The 19,716-nt window shown below is 37.8% G+C and overlaps 1 protein-coding gene across 3 annotated transcripts in view; it reads left to right on the top strand.

The window, feature by feature from the left end:
* The window catches only part of ACO2 (aconitase 2), a 36,651-nt gene extending 17,254 nt beyond the window's left edge, over window positions 1-19,397 (top strand). The window contains exons 6-19 of one of the 3 annotated variants that reach the window (XR_014026818.1): window positions 118-268; window positions 1,112-1,216; window positions 2,335-2,426; window positions 2,670-2,775; window positions 3,635-3,792; window positions 3,899-3,972; window positions 7,315-7,426; window positions 9,114-9,236; window positions 10,716-10,871; window positions 13,532-13,723; window positions 14,485-14,617; window positions 15,292-15,458; window positions 16,665-16,786; window positions 18,920-19,397. Coding sequence is in view for 1 of the 3 variants with exons in the window: in XM_081330481.1 (XP_081186607.1) it covers window positions 118-268; window positions 1,112-1,216; window positions 2,335-2,426; window positions 2,670-2,775; window positions 3,635-3,792; window positions 3,899-3,972; window positions 7,315-7,426; window positions 9,114-9,236; window positions 10,716-10,871; window positions 13,532-13,723; window positions 14,485-14,617; window positions 16,665-16,786; window positions 18,920-19,057 (1,662 nt within the window). In the remaining 2 variants the exon portion in view is untranslated. The remainder of the gene's footprint in view (window positions 1-117; window positions 269-1,111; window positions 1,217-2,334; window positions 2,427-2,669; window positions 2,776-3,634; window positions 3,793-3,898; window positions 3,973-7,314; window positions 7,427-9,113; window positions 9,237-10,715; window positions 10,872-13,531; window positions 13,724-14,484; window positions 14,618-15,291; window positions 15,459-16,664; window positions 16,787-18,919) is intronic. The other 2 variants (XR_014026819.1, XM_081330481.1) reach the window with 2 other exon arrangements.
* The last annotated feature ends 319 nt before the right edge of the window (window positions 19,398-19,716 follow it).

The following is a 19,716-nucleotide window of genomic DNA, read 5'->3' as shown; positions in this document are numbered from 1 at the left end:
CAAGAGTAACTTATTTATGCATTTCAAATTACTGTAAAATATTACACAAAAGATTTGAGGCACTTAATATTTACTTAAATCTAAGTGATGTAATCTATTTTCATTGGTGGTCTTCAGGTGATTGGAGTAAAATTAACTGGTAATCTGTCAGGATGGAGTTCTGCAAAAGATGTAATCCTTAAAGTGGCTGGTATACTTACTGTGAAAGGTGGCACAGGAGCCATCATAGAATATCATGGGCCTGGTGTGGATTCCATCTCTTGTACAGGTGAGGAACAACCATTTTATATCTGAAAATGAATGTTTGATCATTGATGATAGACTGTTATGGGTATTACAGTGTTGCTATTTCACTGGACTAAAATACATAATTTTTGTAATCTATAGAAGGAAATACTTGGCAGCCATTAAGCCATGAAGATCAGCATTGTTATTTTTATTTTTTTATTTTTTTTATCGTTATGAGAAGTGCTGCTGTATGCTGGTCCTTTTTTCATGTCTGTTAGAAAATAATTATAAAGCTGAGTTGCATCAAACTTGAATCGCGCAAGAACAGTTCAGTACTGTCATTGAACTACTTACTTGAGAAAATCTAATACGTTCGGAGAACATCAATGGTATTTTGGTTTCATTTGTTAGCAGTTTGGGGCATTCTGTCCAGGAAAATAAATGTTTTATAATACTTAAATATAAATTTAGTCCTGGGGGACCAGTCATGACTAGGGAGAGAAATGGCTATAAAGAATCAGAGATGGAATTCAACTATTTTTGGCCTTAAAGAGTTAATGCTTTTAATTAAAATACATAAAATGCTATTTACCTCCTATCTTTATGTAAAACATTTTTTGCGAGTAAACTAATTTGTGAGTGGAATTTACTTTGTGTTCAAATTTGGACCCAGATTGTTGGGGGCAATAAGCTGACTTTGTAATAATGCCGCTTGGGGGGGGGCGGGCGAAAGCCCTAATAAGCAGGCATATACATAGAATGAAGGCTATTGCTAAGCACATTGATTTGTGCTTAGATTGTAAGCCGCCCTGAGTCTTCGGAGAAGGGCAGGATATAAATGGGATAAAAAAAAATTACTTGTTTGAATTTCTTTCAACTCCAGGCATGGCGACTATCTGTAATATGGGAGCAGAGATTGGTGCAACTACTTCAGTCTTCCCTTACAATCACCGTATGAAGAAATATTTATCCAAGACTGGACGTGCTGGTAAGACCTTTGATGAGTGGTCAGATTTTATTGAAGGTCCTTGTTTGTTTCCACTCTTCTCCCTTCTGGGAAACAGAGATAAAGTTAGATTTAACAATTGCTTCATAGAGACGATGGTGATGAAAACTAAATATTCAGCAGTTTGAATAGTGGTATAATAATGCATACATATAGTCCTCATTTAGCAAGTACTACTGGAAACTGCAACTCAGTTGTTAAGCAGAATGGTTGCCAAGTGAAACAGGGACTATGCTTGTGAGCTTAATTCAGCTTTTCTTTGCTTTACAGACACGCGAAGGTCATAAATGTGAGGTTGCAAAGTTACTGTTTCATTACCATTGTAACTGCAAATGGTCACTTATACAAGGCAGTTGTTAAACAAGAATTACTTATATTTTTGTGTATAAATGTAGAAAGACTGAAAAACATTTGAAGAGTTTGGAAAGTGCTAAGACAGTTCAATTTTCAGACTTGCATTTATTATGTGATTATCCTTTATATTAATTCAATTTATTTAATTCGGTTAAGATTTCGATTACCCCTACAGAGTCCTCAACTTTCAGCTATTCATTTAACAACCCTCTGAAGTTAGAACACCCTTGGAAAGGATGCTTTATGGCTCATAAAGCACTTCTGGCCCTCATAAAATGTCACCTCCCCCAACGGTCCCATGACTGCATTTTGGGTGTTTGGAAACTGTCTCACATTTATGACTGGTTGCAGTGTCACACAGTCAGGTAACCATGGTTTGTGGGGGGGGGGGTTTGCCCATTTTTGGCAAAAAAACACCCATTCGGGAGAATGGACTTGGACTTGTTATCCTGTGATTTGCTAAATGATTTGCTAAATAGTAAAAAAAAATGTATCCAAATATGTTGGTGCCTCAACATTCAACCGTCACAACTTATGATTGAAATCCTGGTCCCAGTTGCTGTTGTAAGTCAAGAACTATCTATATTAGTGTACTTTGTATTAGCTTGCATGTTTTGGTACAAACATATTTTGGGTGAGACAGAGACCTGTCTGGTAATTTTAGAAAAATTAATTGTTCATTCTTCACAGGTGATCGTAATCAATTCTTCTCTTTCTAATCTGTCCTCTTCTTTCTCTGTTTTCAGAAATTGCTAATGTGGCAGATGAATTCCAAGAGCATTTGAAACCTGATCCTGGCTGTTCCTATGATCAGCTAATTGAAATTAATCTCAGTGAGGTAAGTCATTCTTGTAGCTTCTGAGGAAAGCTAGAGAAATAACAGAGGTTTAGAAGGAGATCTCTGCTATGTGTGTTCGTTTTTTCCTTATTTTTGTTGCTGAGAAGGCTGTGTAAGAACATTTTTAAAATATGCCATATCTGATGCAATTCATGCATTGATGTATTACAAAAAACAATTGTGTTCTTATAATGGTCTTTAGAGTGTTCTCAAATATTTGCTTGATTTTTTTCTTTCTTAAAGCTGAAACCCCTTATCAACGGACCTTTTACACCAGATCTGGCACACACAATAGAAGAAATTGGCTCTGTGGCAGAAAAAAAGGGATGGCCAGTGGATATTCGAGTTGGTGAGTAGGATTTATCTGGCTGACTCTTCTGTTTTTAAGGTAGTTTTCTTCTCCACCTTGACAGTCAAATAACATTTCTTTTACATTTAAACATTCTTTGCATATTGTATTTTATTCTGCCATGCCAATATCTGGGAAAAATAATATTGGCTTACTGTAATATGTTGGAAGCAATATTCTCATCTATTTTGCACTATTTATTATAGGGTTAATGGTCCTGTTGTGTTTATATATTCCAAGTGATTTAAAATTATTTAACTAAACTGTTTGGAAAATGAAACTCTTCACTACAAGTTTTCATCCTATTCTTAAGAAGTAGCTTGTGCCATTTAATTCAAATTGACATGATGGAATACTGGCTGTTTCCCCCTAATCTCACTCTAAAATGCTAAAGCCATGCAAAAGTTATGGATTCAGATAACTCTTCTAGTGGAAGAAAAAGAATTTTCAGTAAAGTTTAAAACAGGGGTGTCAAACTCAATTTCATTGAGGGCCGCATTAGCATTGCGGTTGCCCTCAAGGGGCCGGGTGGGTATGGCCAGGGTGGGCGTGGCCTACTGGGTGGGCATGGCTAGAGTGCGTATGGCCTACTGGGTGGGCATGGCCAGCTCTACATTGTTCGCATCAAGGGTGCCTATGGGGGCCTGGGTAGGAGTGGGACAGATCTGAGGGTCTCTGGCAGAAGGAGGGTCTCTGGGCCAGGGCCAAGGCAGTGGGGGCCGTTCCCTCACTGTTTCCAGGATGGCTTCGCGGGCCACATGAAACCACTTTGCGGGCCAGATCCGGCCCCCGGGCCTTGTGTTTGACATGTCTAGTTTAAAAGATTCTGATAGTGATATTCTCTGTTCCGTCTTTACAGGTCTGATTGGCAGCTGCACTAATTCAAGCTATGAGGATATGGGGCGCTCTGCAGCAGTGGCAAAACAAGCACTAAGTCATGGTGTTAAGTGCAAGTCTCAATTTACTATTACACCTGGTTCAGAGCAGATACGGGCCACAATTGAAAGAGACGGATATGTAAGTATTCTTTTTCCTCTTTGCAGTTGGAATATGCTTTTTTTAAAAATCAGGTTGAAGACCAGCACCTCATCTGCTGTTTAATTCTGTTTTCTATCTTCTTCAGTCAAAAATCTTGCGTGATGTTGGTGGAATAGTTCTTGCTAATGCATGCGGGCCATGCATAGGCCAATGGGACAGGTAAGATGTTATATATGTGGGAAAGCTATGTTGATTTCCCATAAGAAAGAAGTATTTTATTTTTTTATTAGACAAACTAAAGAAAATACATAAACAGAAATAAAACAAAGGAATAAATAAAATTGAATAAAAAAGAAACTTATAAAAATTACAGGCAATCCTTGTTTGGCAACTGACTTGTTAAGTGACTATTCACAATTACAACTATAATAAATAGTAGTAAAAAATATTTTCCAATCAATGTACACACTTACAACCAAATGTCTGTGCCTGATAGCAACATATATTGGAATGAGTAATAAGGGTGTTACTGCATAATAGAACTTTATCTAAATGAAGCAGCAGCAACCAGAGATCTTTGCAACCTCCCCTCTCTCTGTCATGTGCTTTGCTTATTGACTGTTTTGCTGGAACCAATTGCAGTTACTAAGTGAGGACAGTTGCTGTTGCTAAACTATAAATTTTCAGTATATCATTAGTTAATTATGAATAACTTTAAAAGTTGCCATTGAGCCAAATATCCTAGTGTAAATAATCAAATAAGATGATATCCTACATTAAATTCAATATCTGTTGTTAAAAATGTATTCTAATTTAGATATCCTGTAAAACTAAAGTACTTTAAGAATAGAGAAACCCAATTTTGGATGTGATAGAAATCCATGTATGAAGTTATATAAGTAATCCTCAATTTAAAACCGTAATGGAGCCTGTCTATTACAATAATGGTGGTCATTAAGTGAATCTGTGGTCATTAAATAAATCCATTGTTCACTATGGGGCATTTTTTCAAAAACGGAGGTAAATGCTGGGTTTTGGCAAAAATGTCATGAATTGCATGGGTGTAAATGCCTACTGCCTGCTGGTTACCAAACACCCAAAAGACATGACCCTGGGTGGAGAGAGTGGGGTGAGCAAAGGAACTTTGGAACTGGTCATAAGTAACTTGGGGGGAGGGGTCAGTAGCAACTTTGAACAATTGCTAAGCAACCAGTCATAAGTTGAGGACTGCTTATAGTTGAGGGATGATTTTTAGCTTGAACTCTATACAGGTAGTCCTCAACTTACAACCATTCATTCAGCAACCATTCAGAGTTACAAAGCACTGAAAAAAATGACTTACAGATGTTCCTCTCACTACGATCATAGCACCCCCATGGTCATGTGATCAAAATTCATGCACTTGGCCTGTATTTATGACAGTTGCATGATCATCACCTGAAACCTTACTAGCTGGCTTCTGACTAGCGAAATCAATGGGGGAAGTCAGACTCTCTTAACAATGACCTGATTCACTTAACAATGGCAGTGATTTGCTTAACTGTGCCAAAAATGGTCGTAAAAACAAGCATGCTTCACTTACCAATCACCTTGGTTAGCAACAGAAATTCTGATCCCAATTATCACATTTATGTCTATAGAGGTTCTCAGTCAATGTATCACATTTACATTTAAGTTATGGAGTTATTCTAGGCATCCAAACATACGCCTACTGCTTAGTCATTTTCCAAGTGAAAAGTTCAAACATCCTTTCCAGTAAAAAGCATATAATGTCTGTGCAGCAGTTAGTATATACCAAGCTAATTCAATATATTTTGAAGGAACATACAGTTTGTAAAGTTCAATAAGAATACAGTATCGCAGGCTGAAATGAGAATTCAATTTTGAAAATGTATTTCATTGTAATATGGATCATTTTCCAAAATGGTTGGGCAATGTTATAATATTACCACAAATATGAAAGAATGATCTGCTTATTACATTTTCAGCAATTTTTAGAGAATAGTTCATTTTAGCAAAAGAAACATGTTTTAAATGATTATACACTATTTAAATATTAGAAATGGTTGTTGTTGTTGTTGTTAGTTGCGAAGTCGTGTCTGACCCATCGCGACCCTATGGACAATGTTCCTCCAGGCCTTCCTGTCCTCTACCATCTTCTGGAGTCCATCTAAGCTCACGCCTACTGCTTCAGTGACTCCATCCAGCCACCTCATTCTCTGTCGTCCCCTTCTTCTAGTGCCCTCAATCTTTCCCAGCATTAGGCTCTTCTCCAGTGAGTCCTTCCTCCTCATTAGGTGGCCAAAGTATTTGAGTTTTAGCTTCAGGATCTGGCCTTCTAAAGAGCAGTCAGGGTTGATCTCCTCTAGGACTGACTGGTTTGATCGCTTTGCAGTCCAAGGGACTCGCAGGAGTCTTCTCCAGCACCAGAGTTCAAAGGCCTCAATTCTTTGGCGCTCAGCCTTTCTTATGGTCCAACTTTCACTGCCATACATTACAATCACTGCCATACATTGCAAATAGAAATGGTTGTAAGGAATAATAATTATTTAGTACAGGTAGTCCTCAGCTTACAACCACAATTAAGCCCAACATTTCCATTATTAAGCAAGACAGTGGTGAGTTTTGCCCTATTTTACAAAATTTTGCCACTGGTGTTAAGTGAATCACTGCAATTACTAAGTGAATCATGGTTGTTGAATGAATCTAATTCCCCTATTGTAAACCCTTCAGAGAGTGCTGTAAAATACTATGGAGCAGTATATAAGTCCAAGTGCTATTGCTATTACTATTGACTTTGCTTGTCAGAAGCTGGTTGGGAAAGTTACAAATGGTGATCACATAACCCTGGGACAGTGCAACTGTCATAAATGTATGCCAGTTGCCAAGTGCCCAAATTTTGATCATGTGACTGTGGGATGCTGCAGTGACCTTAAGTTGAAAACTGGTCAAAAGTCATTTTTTTCAGTGCTGTTGTAACTTCAAACAGTTGCTAAGTGAATTGTTGTTAAGTCAAGAATTACCTGTATTTCAAATTAGTTGGTATTTGTGTGTACATCTGTCTTGTTCCTGAATAGCCACCTTCTCAAAGTCGTTTGCAGCTAACTAAACTCATCATTTCTTTTTTAATTATGGCTGTTACTAATTGATTCTGTATGCAGTTTTGATAGGTACAACCCATACTATGTTGCACTTTCTACTTTATGAATACTTTCATCTCAATTTCATGATACCTTAATTATGAGCAGAAGAGTTTAGATTGCTAACAAAATTATGTATTTTCTAATATAAGCTAACATGAAAAGATATGAGTTGATGACATAACATTCCTTTGATTTTGGATATGAGGATTTCCTATGAGTTTTGTGTGGGGTCTTGTTTATTTACATCATTCTATAGACAACGTGTTATTTGAGTAGATTATTTCTTGTCTTAATTACTCAGCTTTTATATCCAATAGGATTTTTTTCTATGCATCTTTAGGAGCATTAGCTTGATTTGCTCATACCCTTATAGCAGAATAAACTTTTTAATTATGGGACAAACTTTTTTCCTTTGCAGAAAAGATACCAAAAAAGGTGAAAGGAATACAATTGTTACATCCTATAACAGAAATTTCACTGGTCGTAATGATGCCAACCCTGAAACACATGCATTTGTAACGTCTCCAGAGGTATAGTATATGACAGGTGTATGAAAGTAAACACAAATTGCTTAGCCTAGTTTCACACATCATATTAAGCTAAAACCATACAAAGCCATTGTGTATACAAGTAGTCCTTTACTTACGGCAGCAGTTGGGACCAGAATTTCTGTTGATAAGCAATGCAGTCATAAAGCCCAAGTGCATCATTTAGTGATGGCAATCCCTGCAGTCTCAGTTGCTGTAGTTAATTGAATTCCATGGGCATTAGGCAAAACAATTTCCTGCTGGCTTCCACAACCAAAGTCAGTGGGGAAGCCAGCAAGAAGTTGCAAGTCCCAGGCCCACAGAAGCACAGCAAGGGGAAGACGCAAGGGAGGGTTGGAGAGGATGCACAAGAAATGCTGGGAGAGTCAGAATGTCTGTGTTGGTGGGGGTATACAAGGGTGTGAGCGAGTGCATGAGAGGCATTGCGTGGACGGAGAGGCTGCACATGTGCTGTGCAGGTCAGGAGAGTTATGGAGATGCACACGGTTGGGAAAGGTGCATGGTCCTATGCATGTTGGGAAGGATGTGAGTAGATGCTGAAAAGCACCTTCTGGGTTGGGAAGGGAGCAAGGTGCGCACAAGAAATGTTACATGAATTGGGGAGCGTGCAAGTGGGTGCATGTAATAGGCTGTGGCAATGACCTTCAGAGATGGAAGATATGCTGTCCAGGAAAAGGTCAGATAAAAGGTCATAACCTGCAGCTGCAAGATGGTAGGAGAAAGAGGCTCAGAAGGGACCTCGTTCCTTAAGTTCTCAGGCTATAAAAAACAGTGGGAGATTTGTACTTTCAGACTTGCAAGATTCTGAGAATATAGCCTTTCAATAAAGTAGTAGCATCTTATCTGATTATATTTTCTATCTGGCCTGCTTGGGAGGACTGACTGTGTGAGAACTGTCCAATGGGTTAGGAAGGATATGTGAAAAGCTCTGCATGAGTCAGGGAGGATGTGCAAGTGGCTTGTGTGATATTGCACTCATCTCACACCATGGGGTTGGGGCGGATGGATGAAGTGCCGTGTGGGTCAGGGAACCTGTGCCAGGAAGGATGCATGAGGGTATGCAAGTGGCTGGTGTTGGTGCAGAGGGGCTGGTGAGGTGCGCAAAGGAAGTGAGATTTACACCAGTGACTTGCAACCTTTCCTGCTGGCTTTCCCCTTGATTTTCTGGGGAAGCCAGCAGGGAAGGTTGCAGATGGTGATCATACAATCGCAGGGCACTTGACAACTGGCTCTAAGTACGAACTGATTGCTAGGCACACAGATTAAGATCATGTGACCGACCGCCAAGGGTGCTTGGAAAGTTGAATTCTGACAACTGGTCATAACCATGATTTGTTCAGCACTGTTGTAATTTGGAATGATAGTTGACTGAATGGACTACTGAGGATTACCTGTATTAGAGAAAGAATGTATTTCAATTGCCTCATTTTCTCAGAGGCCTTTACTTAATTAAGATTATTTATTCAACTCTGGACCTGTATTCCAATTTTTACTCATCTATACTTGAACTTCATGCTACAAGTAGTTTTTCCCAATCAGGTATTTTTCTTCATACAATGCCAGGGTTTTAGTTGGATTAGTGGATGATGATTACAAAAATACTTAGCATGCTATTAAAACTGAAGTGAAACAACCTTTTTTTTAACTCATAACGGATTGCCTTTTTCAGATAGTAACAGCCCTGGCACTTGCTGGCACTTTGAAGTTTAATCCGGAGCTTGACTCCCTGACAGGAGCAGATGGAAAGAAGTTTAAACTTGAACCACCTGATGCTGATGAGTTGCCAAAACTGGTACTTATCTTTTCTTAATCTTCATTCCTTCTCTTCATCCCAGATTGGTAGGGGTATCATCAATGAAACTGCCCTGGATGAGTTTTTCTGTCACCAGGGGATCACGTGTCATTAATACGAGTTATGATTTCTACTCCAGGCTATCAAATGATGCCCAGGTTACTTGTGGGATCATCTGTTCCAAATTTCTTTGTTTGCCCCACTAGATACGGGTTTCCTTGGTGAAGCAGTATCACCTGGTAGATTCTAGGAAGCATGTCTTCTCTGTCATGGTGCCTCCCTAATGAACAACCTCATTCCAGTGATTTGGATGGCTATGACCCTGTTGGCCTTTGGAAAAGCTTATAAACCTGGCTTTTCTCCCAGGCATAAGGATGAGGACATTAATGGAACTGTGTCTATGTGGGTGGGTGTACACGTACGTGTGTGTGTTGGGGGGGAGGTATTGGCAAGGAACTTTTTTTAACAGCCTCACTTTGATTCTTTTTAATGTAGCTTGATTGTGTATTATGTTTTTACTTTCTGGCTACCCTACAGAGTTCCATTGACTTCATGTGTTGCAATATATAATTTTGTTTGTTTGGTAGATATAGACTAACTATGTAGTAAGTACAGCTGTATAAAACACAAAATACTCCATAGATACCTTATAGGTTGTAATTCCCATGAGCCATGGTATTACATTGAAGTGAGATAGATTAGGAGTAGTAATTTAAGCTTTCAATATAGGGAGGGAGAAAGAAAAATTATTTGAGCCAAACTACTTGAGGATGCTAGAGCAAAATGGTTCAAGTGATTAAAGTCTTATCTTTATTTGGCCCATTGATATACACAAGATGCAGTGTGCAATCCAACGTTTAGTGTTTGCCTTTCCTTTCTAAATAATAGTGAAGTACTAATACCACTTTACAATGCTTTGGTAAGGCCACACCTGGAATACTGCATCCAGTTTTGGTCACCACGATGTAAAAAAGATGTCGAGACTCTAGAAAGGGTACAGAGAAGAGCAACAAAGATGATTAGGGGGCTGGAGGCTAAAACATATAGGGAACGGTTGCTGGGTATGTGTAGTTTAATGAAGAAAAGGGTGAGGGGTGACATGATAGCAGTGTTCCAATATCTCAGGGGCTACCACAAAGAAGAGGGAGTCAAGCTATTCTCCAAAGCACCTGAAAGCAGGACAAGAAGCAACGGATGGAAACTAGTCAAGGAGAGAAGCAACCTAGAACTAAGGAGAAACTTCCTGACAGTTAGAACAATTAACCAGTGGAACAACCTGCCTCCAGAGGTGGTGAATGCTCCAACACTGGAGGTTTTTAAGAAGAGACTGGACAGCCATTTGCCTGAAATGGTATAAGGTTTCCTGCCTGAGCAGGGGGTTGGACTAGATGACCTCCAAGGTCCCTTCCAACTTTTTTATTATTATTATTATTATTATTCCTTTCCTCCTTGCAGTCACTTTTTCCTACTTTCTGTTAGGAATTTGATCCAGGCCAAGATACCTATCAGTATCCCCCAAAGGATGGTAGCAGCCAACATGTGGATGTGAGCCCCACTAGCCAGCGTTTGCAACTACTTGAGCCCTTTGACAAGTGGGATGGAAAGGACCTGGAAGACATGCTGATCCTCATAAAGGTAAGAACTGGCAGCAAACAGATAAATCTGAAAAGTTTTGTGATATTATTTGGTAATACCTAAACATTCTGTTTCATATAGGCTCTTATAAAGCATTTCTAATGCAAGGAACAAAAGTAACTGAAGTGTATTGGTCCAGTTACGTAGTGAACAGCATACATAGGATGCTCTTCTTCCCAATTTTGAATCATATAGTTTCTCTATATTTCTTTCAAACAGTTGCTTCTGTGTCATAACACAAATTCTTTAAGAGGCAGATGAGGTGGCCTGATACAGCCAAGGCCATCCGCAATTTGTTCTGGACTACATATAATCAATGAAGAAAAATCTTTTTTTTTTTAAGTTTCTTGCCTTTTCCATTATCTGCAGAATTTTTGTAATGAGATCTTGAGCGCTCCTTTCTCTTCCGAATCTACCTTGTATATCTGGCACTTCTTATTCCAGTCTGAATTGTAAAATCTTGAGCATTATCTTACTGGGATAAGTATGGTTGTTTGGTAGTTGGAACATGTCTTAGCATTGCACTTTTCTGGGATTGAAATACAAAATTTATCCTTTCCAGTGCCTTGCTGCTGCTATGTTTTCCATATTTACTTGCAGATTGCAGGTAGCACTTGGATTGCAGTATCTTGCAGAGTTTTAAGCAATTCAGCTGGATGCTCAGTAACGATTGAAGTTCTGTGTATAGTGATATTTTCAGAGCCACTTATCTTCATTTTCCACCCTTTTAACTAATTGAAATAAGTCTTTGCGTCATCAATTTGGGGATTTTGTTTACAGTTTTTCCATATATTTGTGCCATCTCTTGTTTTTTCAGCCAAGCTTTGTTTTTCCTAATCACTAATTATTTCATAAAAGGTTCTGTAATTTTCTTAAATCACTTGTCTTTCCCATTTGATTATTATCCTCAGTTTCAGTGCATAACTTCTTGTTTATTGCTGTTTTCTGGAATTTATTTGGACAAATTTTCTTCTATTTCTGTTGTCTTTTGCTTTCTGTCTTTCCTCAGCACTGAAAGTATGTCCTGTTTGCAATATGTCAGCAGACAGCAATTTCACTTTCTTTTATTGCACTATTTTTGTTTGCTTCATCTTTATTGATACCACAATTTCAATCTAGTGTTCTTCAGGGATTTTTATTTATCAAATCTAATCATTTGAATCTATTCTATTTTCACCCTACAATCATATTGGATATTACTTAGGCCTTATCTCATTAGTATGACTACTTTTGTTTTCGTTAATTTAAGTTGTAATTTTGCAAATGGAAGTTTACAGTCTTAAGACACAGCATATCTTTTTTTTCCTGATTGAATACAGTTGTATTTGCAGATTATGTATTTGTTTTTATCCCATTTATTATTTTTATAAATAATACAAGGCAACGAACATACCTAATATTCCTTTCTCCTCCTGTTTCCCCACAACAACAACTCTGTGAGATGGATTTGGCTGAGAGAGAGACTGGCTCAAATTCACTCACCTGGCTTTCACACCTAAGTTGGTACTAGAACTCAGAATCTCGCATTTTCTATAGTCTGGTGCCTTACATAGTCAATTTGATGTAAGCATGTTTCATCCAATGGTATCCATATGTAAAGCTGTATTTTACTTTCTTGAAAGAAGGCCTATGCTATAAATTTCTAATTGTCTTGAAAAATATCTATTAGTACGTTTCCTGCTTCAGTTTGTGTACAAAGACCACATTTTCCCATTATTCCAAGTGCTATTTCATTCCCAACTTTAGTATTCCAGTATACCTGTAATCAATGTCCATTACGATGTTGTTTCAACAAAGCATTGCAAGTTACCGTAAAATCATTCAGCATTTACTTCCTCAGCATATGTGGTCGGAATAGAGATTTGATTCACTATAATGTTGGTTGGCTTGCCTTGGATGTAAACCGATCCTGTTTTGTCATTTTGTGGGGGTTGTATATGAGCACTGACTCTGACAACCTTTTATTAATAACAGTAGCTACTCCATTTCTTCGTTTTTTTTCTTTGTCCATTGTAGAAGAAATGGTGTTCTAATATGAAATGACCCATTCCCATTTACTTCAGTTTGCTGAGTCCCTGAATATCAATGTGGAATCTTGAGTTTCTGCTTTGACATCATGTTTGTTCACAGTTCTACATTCTGCATACCGCATTCCGTGTTATTTATTTATTTATATTTTATTTATATATATTTACACCAAACAACTTTCTTTTTGTCTCTGAGTACATTAGGAACTACACATTCTTTTGGCTTTAATAATTGCTGTTCATACTTGCCCTCTGGTCTTCCTCAGTAGCTTGTTGGATACCATCTGATCTTGGGGACTCATCTTCCATATCATGTTTACATTGTCTTGGTTGTGAATATCCATTTGGTTTTCTTGGCAGAATACTGGAGGGGGTTGCATTTCCTTCTCCAGTGGATCATATTTAGTTTGATCCCTTGTCTATGACCTGGCTGTCATGGATGAATGGATGACCCTTCTGGAAATGTATACTCCCAATAGTATAGCTCAGAGCTTCATTGGGATGCGCAAGCTGCTTCACACTACAAGGTAATGATCCATAGGGTAAATAAATGTTGGGGTACTAAAAATTGCTTGATGCTGTCAAAATACTCTTTTTATGGAGACTGAATGTCTGTAATTATCTTGCATTCAGGTAAAAGGGAAATGTACAACTGACCACATTTCAGCAGCCGGCCCCTGGCTCAAATTCCGTGGGCACCTGGACAACATTTCAAACAATCTATTGATTGGAGCTATAAATATTGAAAATGACAAGGCCAACTCAGTCAGAAATGCATTAACACAGGAGTTTGGACCTGTTCCTGACACAGCCCGTTACTACAAGGTAAGGCTATGAAATTTTATTGTATTTTAGGCATATTGTGTATATGCAGCAGCAAAAAGAGACTTGTTTTTCTTTACAGTCATTAGATGCTGTGGGGAGCCAAAAACCATCAGAAGCCCAGAACTGAAAATTGTGAAAGTTCTAGGTAGATCTGAGATTTTGAAAGTTATTAGAATTTCTCATTTTTAGGTGGCTCTTGAAAACACTGGAAAAGATCTGTGTCAGGAAACCTAGAATAACTGTCACTTAAAATAGAGAATATTAAATTGGGTCTAAGTAACTCAGTATGAGAATCTTTCTGCCCTTTCTTTTTGCTGTGAACACTTTGTTATTGTATTTATATTTTCCTTAGTTAAACTTGTGTTCACCTCAGTAGAGTAATTGACACAAGATAACAGGCCTAAACATTTAAATGCATTCAAACTTGAGGGTGAAAATGTCTTTCCTTGGTGTTTACATTAAATAAATCATTGCCACTACTTATTTATTCTTGGGATGCTAGGAAGCTGAAAACAAAATCTGACATGAGGGCCTTACGGGTTTTTGGAAATTTACGTTACTAGTCTCCCTCCAATATTATACAACTTTATGTTTTTTTCCATTTTCATAGCTCTCAAGTAAGTTTTCAGATGCCACCATTCATTATTCTTACCATTTTTTTTCACAGAACAAGGGAGTAACAGATTTAGCTTTTGCTTTGCTTCCTGACATAATTTATATATTTATTCTATTGAATAAATGGTTTTTTTGTTTTGTTTCAGAAACATAATGTTAAATGGGTTGTTGTTGGAGATGAAAATTACGGGGAAGGCTCAAGTCGAGAACATGCAGCTTTGGAGCCACGACATCTAGGAGGAAGAGCTATTATTGTCAAGAGCTTTGCCAGGATTCATGGTAAGACCTCCACTTTCTGCAAAACTACTGCTGCTAGAAGGCTACTAGATGTATAATATATTTTGCTTACCAAAATAATAGAACTCATAATTAGTTTGACTTTCTTGTATATCTTCAGGCAATTGGTGGAAAGAAAAAGCAATGTTAATAAAACCTAATAAGTAAGGAGTAAGAATCATGTTATCTCTTTATTAATTGCAGTATAAATTTAAAACAGTTTAAATATGGTAAAAATTGTTTAGGAGTAATATTGTTACAATCAATAAGTATTGAATTGCTGTCAATACTTATACCTGCTGTGTAGTTTAGCCCAGTTCATTGCAGCCCCACTGGAGCTGAGCAATCAATTTTATATCTTCCTCCTGGAAGAAAGCATGCAGACGCCTCAAGAAGGGACATCTAGTGTTCCTGTGACAGGTAGGTAGACTTTCCCAAGAAAAAAAAGACAAGTGTTGGAAATAGGAAATTCACTTTTCAGGGAAATGGAATCAGCAGTCTATAGATTTGTCAATTAGTCTAAGGAGGTATGTTGTTTCCTTGGAGCAAAATCAAAAGATGTGGCTGAGAGCCTTACTAAAATAATCAAGCCCACAGATTACTGTCCTTTTCTGCTCTTTCATGTGGGGATGAATTACATGACAATGAATCTGAAAACAATTATCAAAAATGCTAAGATGAATTAAGAGTTAGGAGCAGAGGTGATGTTTTCATCTGTACTTCTAACAAAATTCAACATCCAGTGAGGGAACAAAGGATAAACCACTGGCTTAAGAGATGGTGCCATCAAGAGAACTTCGGATTCTTAGACCACGGTCTGCATTACCTACATGAAGGGCTTCTGGTAAGGGATGGGTTGCACCTCACAAGAACTGGGAAGAATGTATTTGGAAGGGCTTTAAACTAAAACTGAGGGGGGGGGGGATGATCAGTCTTTAGGTTCTAATCCCAAGTGTAATCACCAAGACAACCAATCAAACGATGTAGGAAGAGATGGAAAGGAAGAAAAGCTCAGATATAAAGCAGGAGATGTAGAAAGCATACCTAGGATCAGCCATAAGGGACTCTGGTCACATCATCCAGTTTCATTTGTATATCCAGTATAGTATGTCCTTCTGTATCATTCCAAATGGAGTCTGTCCATAATGTCAGACATTTTTAAAATTAGTTTATGGGTCCATTGTTCACAATTATTCTTCAATACGTTAAAGTATTTTGTTCCACACTATATTAGTAAGTTCAAATGTTCTTCTTTCATTGTGATCTTTAATTCCTTTTGGTTCCCTCAACCATGCAGCCTTTAAAATTTTTAAAAGTACCTCAGTAAAGTACACAGCCCGTTAACAGTTCAGTTGAGGGCAGTCATTTGATAGTGCAAGTGCTGGTTTAAGACAGTTAGGGAACCAAGAATCTATATGTATTGTTCCAAAGCTAGCTGGTGGTAAAATGGGATTTCTGCTTTCATGCCCAAGAATTATAGGTTTGACCAAACACAAATGATTATTTTCCCTAGTTTCTTCTCAGATTCTTCTCACCCCAGAGAACAAACCTGGCATAAGATAAATGTGCACAGGGCACAAAAGTATATCTCAAAATACTTTAGAGGCGTGGAGATTACCTGATTGTGTTTATTGTTACATTTTCCTATGTTTTCTTGCTGGAGGCAAACTCTGTTTATTTTGAATTATGCAATAAAGAAATTGAGCAAAAGTCAGTGCATACAACTGAAAGAATAGTTTTCTGCATATGGCAGGAAAAAGATCTTAAGCACTGCCATTGAAGAGATGGAGTTAGTTTCCTATCCATTTCATCTTTCAGTGACCTAAAAGTACAACTACCATTCCTATCAGCTGCACAAAACTGGATACATATGCAAGGCTGAAGGAATATAGACAAGGTGATAAACAATTGATTTCATAAATATTTGAAAGTACTTATGACGAGGTGCAAGGCATATTGCAAAATGCACAAATAGTATTGAGGTTTTGCTCTTTGCAATAGTCTACTAGAATGTACATTCTAATATATTAAATTCAAATCCTTTTAACAGAAACTAATTTGAAGAAGCAAGGACTCTTGCCACTAACATTTGCAGATCCAGCTGATTACGACAAGATCCATCCTGTGGACAAGCTAAGCATTGTGGATCTAAATGATTTTGCCCCCGGAAAGGTAATGGTCCCAGATCTCAGCCCTACTCCTTCCCTATCTCATTTTCTTATGCCTTCTTTATCATGAACTACTGTAGTTTAGGGTTCTGATATATGCAACAATGTATTTGAAAATACATTAATACATTTTGATGAACTTTACATATTAAAAATACAATGTATATCAAATTAAATTGAGTACTTTATTTGGCCAAGTGTGATTAGACAAACATGGAATTTGTCTCTGGTGCAGAAGCTGTCAGTGTACATGCAAAGCAACAGAATAATGATAAGCATAATACCAATAAGAGGGAGAATATAGAAGATAATAAGGATAAATAATAATATTACAACCAAACTGTCATGGTTCTGATAGATGAAACCTATTAAAGAACTTCAAAGCAAGAATTCTTCCTTACAGAACATTTTATTCAGGTAACAAAGTATCGGCACTATATAATTGAACCCAAAACTAGAGTCCCTTCCCCCAGATACAAAGTAACAAATTGCAAGTCCCAGCGGCACAAAGCACTCATAAATCACATTTTCCAATTAACCAGGAGCGTGGGCTCTCTCCCCAGCTCCTCAGCCCACCAAAAACGTTATTGGTTTGTGTCCTTGAGTTCCCACGGAGCTGCATTGTTATGGCTAGCTGAGCTCAAGCATTCACCCCATCCCCCCTTCAACACCTAATTTCTAAACAAGAAAAATCATCTTAAAACCAAAGTAAAAATGGCTGCAATTTCCATCAGTTGTCAGAGCAGGAACATCCAATGTTACAGCGTTGACACAAACTGCATGGGTAAATACACTTGAATTCTTGGAAATGTTCAAATCTACAGGAAATTAAGAGTGCACAAAACATTTCTAATATAAAATTTTATTGTTTGGAGTAGAAAACTAGTGTTTTGAGTTCAAGACAAGCTATTCCATGCATTTTGGAAGTACTTCAGGCATGGAACAGAGTTTGAGTCATTGGGGCTTGAAACACCTCAGAAGCTGTTTTATATTCAAAATAGAACATTTTGAAATTTCATGAAATTTCATGTTTGAAATTTAAGTGCTTTGTACACTCCTCATATATTTAGAAATAGACAAAATGTACAGGTTGCTTTATCATATATGGTGTCTTATGTTTTTTTCCTCTTTCCTACTACAGAATATTTTGTTGCACATGAATTTAAAGAATACATACTGTATTTTGGGAAGAATTTAAATATGTTTTTCAAATCCAGTGTTAAGAGTAGAAACTGAATACTTGCCAGTGCTTCATGTGCTCAAGAAGCTATAACCACTTGGAGGTGGTACTTCTCTAAGCTTCTCCAGCCTTGATGCAGGAACTTTCCAGAATACTGTTGAGATTTGAAGCATTGCAGGGATGTTAAAATGGGGGAGAGCAGCATTTCTTAGCTGGTGCATCTTAACGTTACTGAGTTAAAGTAAAATATTGAATTTAAGAGACCAATCTAGGGGAAATGCTTATGGTCTGCCAAGTCTAGAACAGCTCCTGGTTCCTTGCATATTTGGGGTTCAATATTTGTTAAGATTTGCTAAATGACCAAATGAGGGAATAAATCATGGCATATTATAGGTAAAGGTAAAGGTTCCCCCGCACATGCGTGCTAGTCGTTTCCGACTCTAGGGGCCGGTGCTCATCTCCGTTTCAAAGCCGAAGAGCCAGCACTTGTCCGAGGACGTCTCCGTGGTCATGTGGCCGGCATGACTAGACGCCAAAGGCGCACGGAACGCTGTTACCTTCCCACCGGAGTGGTCCCTATTTTTCTACTTGCATTTTTACGTGCTTTCGAACTGCTAGGTTGGCAGAAGCTGGGACGAGTAACAGGCGCTCACTCTGTTACGCGGCACTCGGGATTCGACCCGCCAAACTGCCAACCTTCAGATCGACAAGCTCAGCGTCCTAACCCACTGAGCCACCGCGTCCCTGGCATATTATATGGACTCCTAATTTCCAAAACTAAATGTTCCCAAGTTCTTGTGCTAAATGTTTTAGAGGATATTTTTAATTCCTACTCAGTGATTTTCCCTTCCACAAGAATCAGATGTCTAAAAACCATCAGAGTTAATGGTGATTTAACAAAATGCATGCTTATGATAGGAAGTCCAAGTATATATATTTCTCAAATTTCTCCACCAGCCTCTGAAATGCATCATCAAACATCCTAATGGGAGCCAGGAAACAATAATGCTGAACCACACCTTCAATGAGACTCAGATTGAGTGGTTCCAAGCTGGTAGTGCACTCAACAGAATGAAAGAGCTACAGAAGCACTGAATCTACGCACATTATGCATCCAGTGGACTTGATGAATAATCTCCATTAAAGTGCAATTCCACAACAATTCTTGAGAATAAATGTATGTGATCAAATGTAACTTTAGCTTCCTACTCATTTCAATTTTCACTTGCCTACACCAATAAAAGTATTTTCTTTTCTTTTTCCATTATACAGTTTAAACTTTCATGGCTGCCTATTTTTCATGCATTTCAATTGTCTAATATTGCTTCATATTTATTTTTCAATTATTTTCTTGCCCAATAATTTCAGTGATGACAAAAGAATGCAAAATTAGGAGAGTATTGCTCTTGTGGAAAATAAAATTGTAACTGACATATCTGCTTGTGAGTTTTCCTAATAGTACTTTGTTCAGGTTTGTGATGAATGGAGCATGAAGAGTGTGCAAAAATTGAGAACGGATTGTTTGGAAACTTGGAAATACAAGTACCATAAATAATAGGTACACACCTTGAATCATGAAAATTTGAATTTTGATTACAACCTTATTTTTCTTAGAGTTTCAGTAAACATCCTGATCTATAAATAATTTCTGCTGCAATATGAAACTTGACATCATATTGGTATTTCCATATATGAAGTAGATATGTTCCCATTTGACAGAAATTTATACCTGTGACTCAGCTCTAAATACCTCA

Source organism: Vipera berus, assembly GCF_964194415.1.
Source record: "Vipera berus genome assembly, chromosome: 6".
Lineage (NCBI taxonomy): Eukaryota > Metazoa > Chordata > Lepidosauria > Squamata > Viperidae > Vipera > Vipera berus.
Note: the sequence above shows the minus strand (reverse complement) of the source record. Positions and strands in the feature narration are given on the sequence as shown.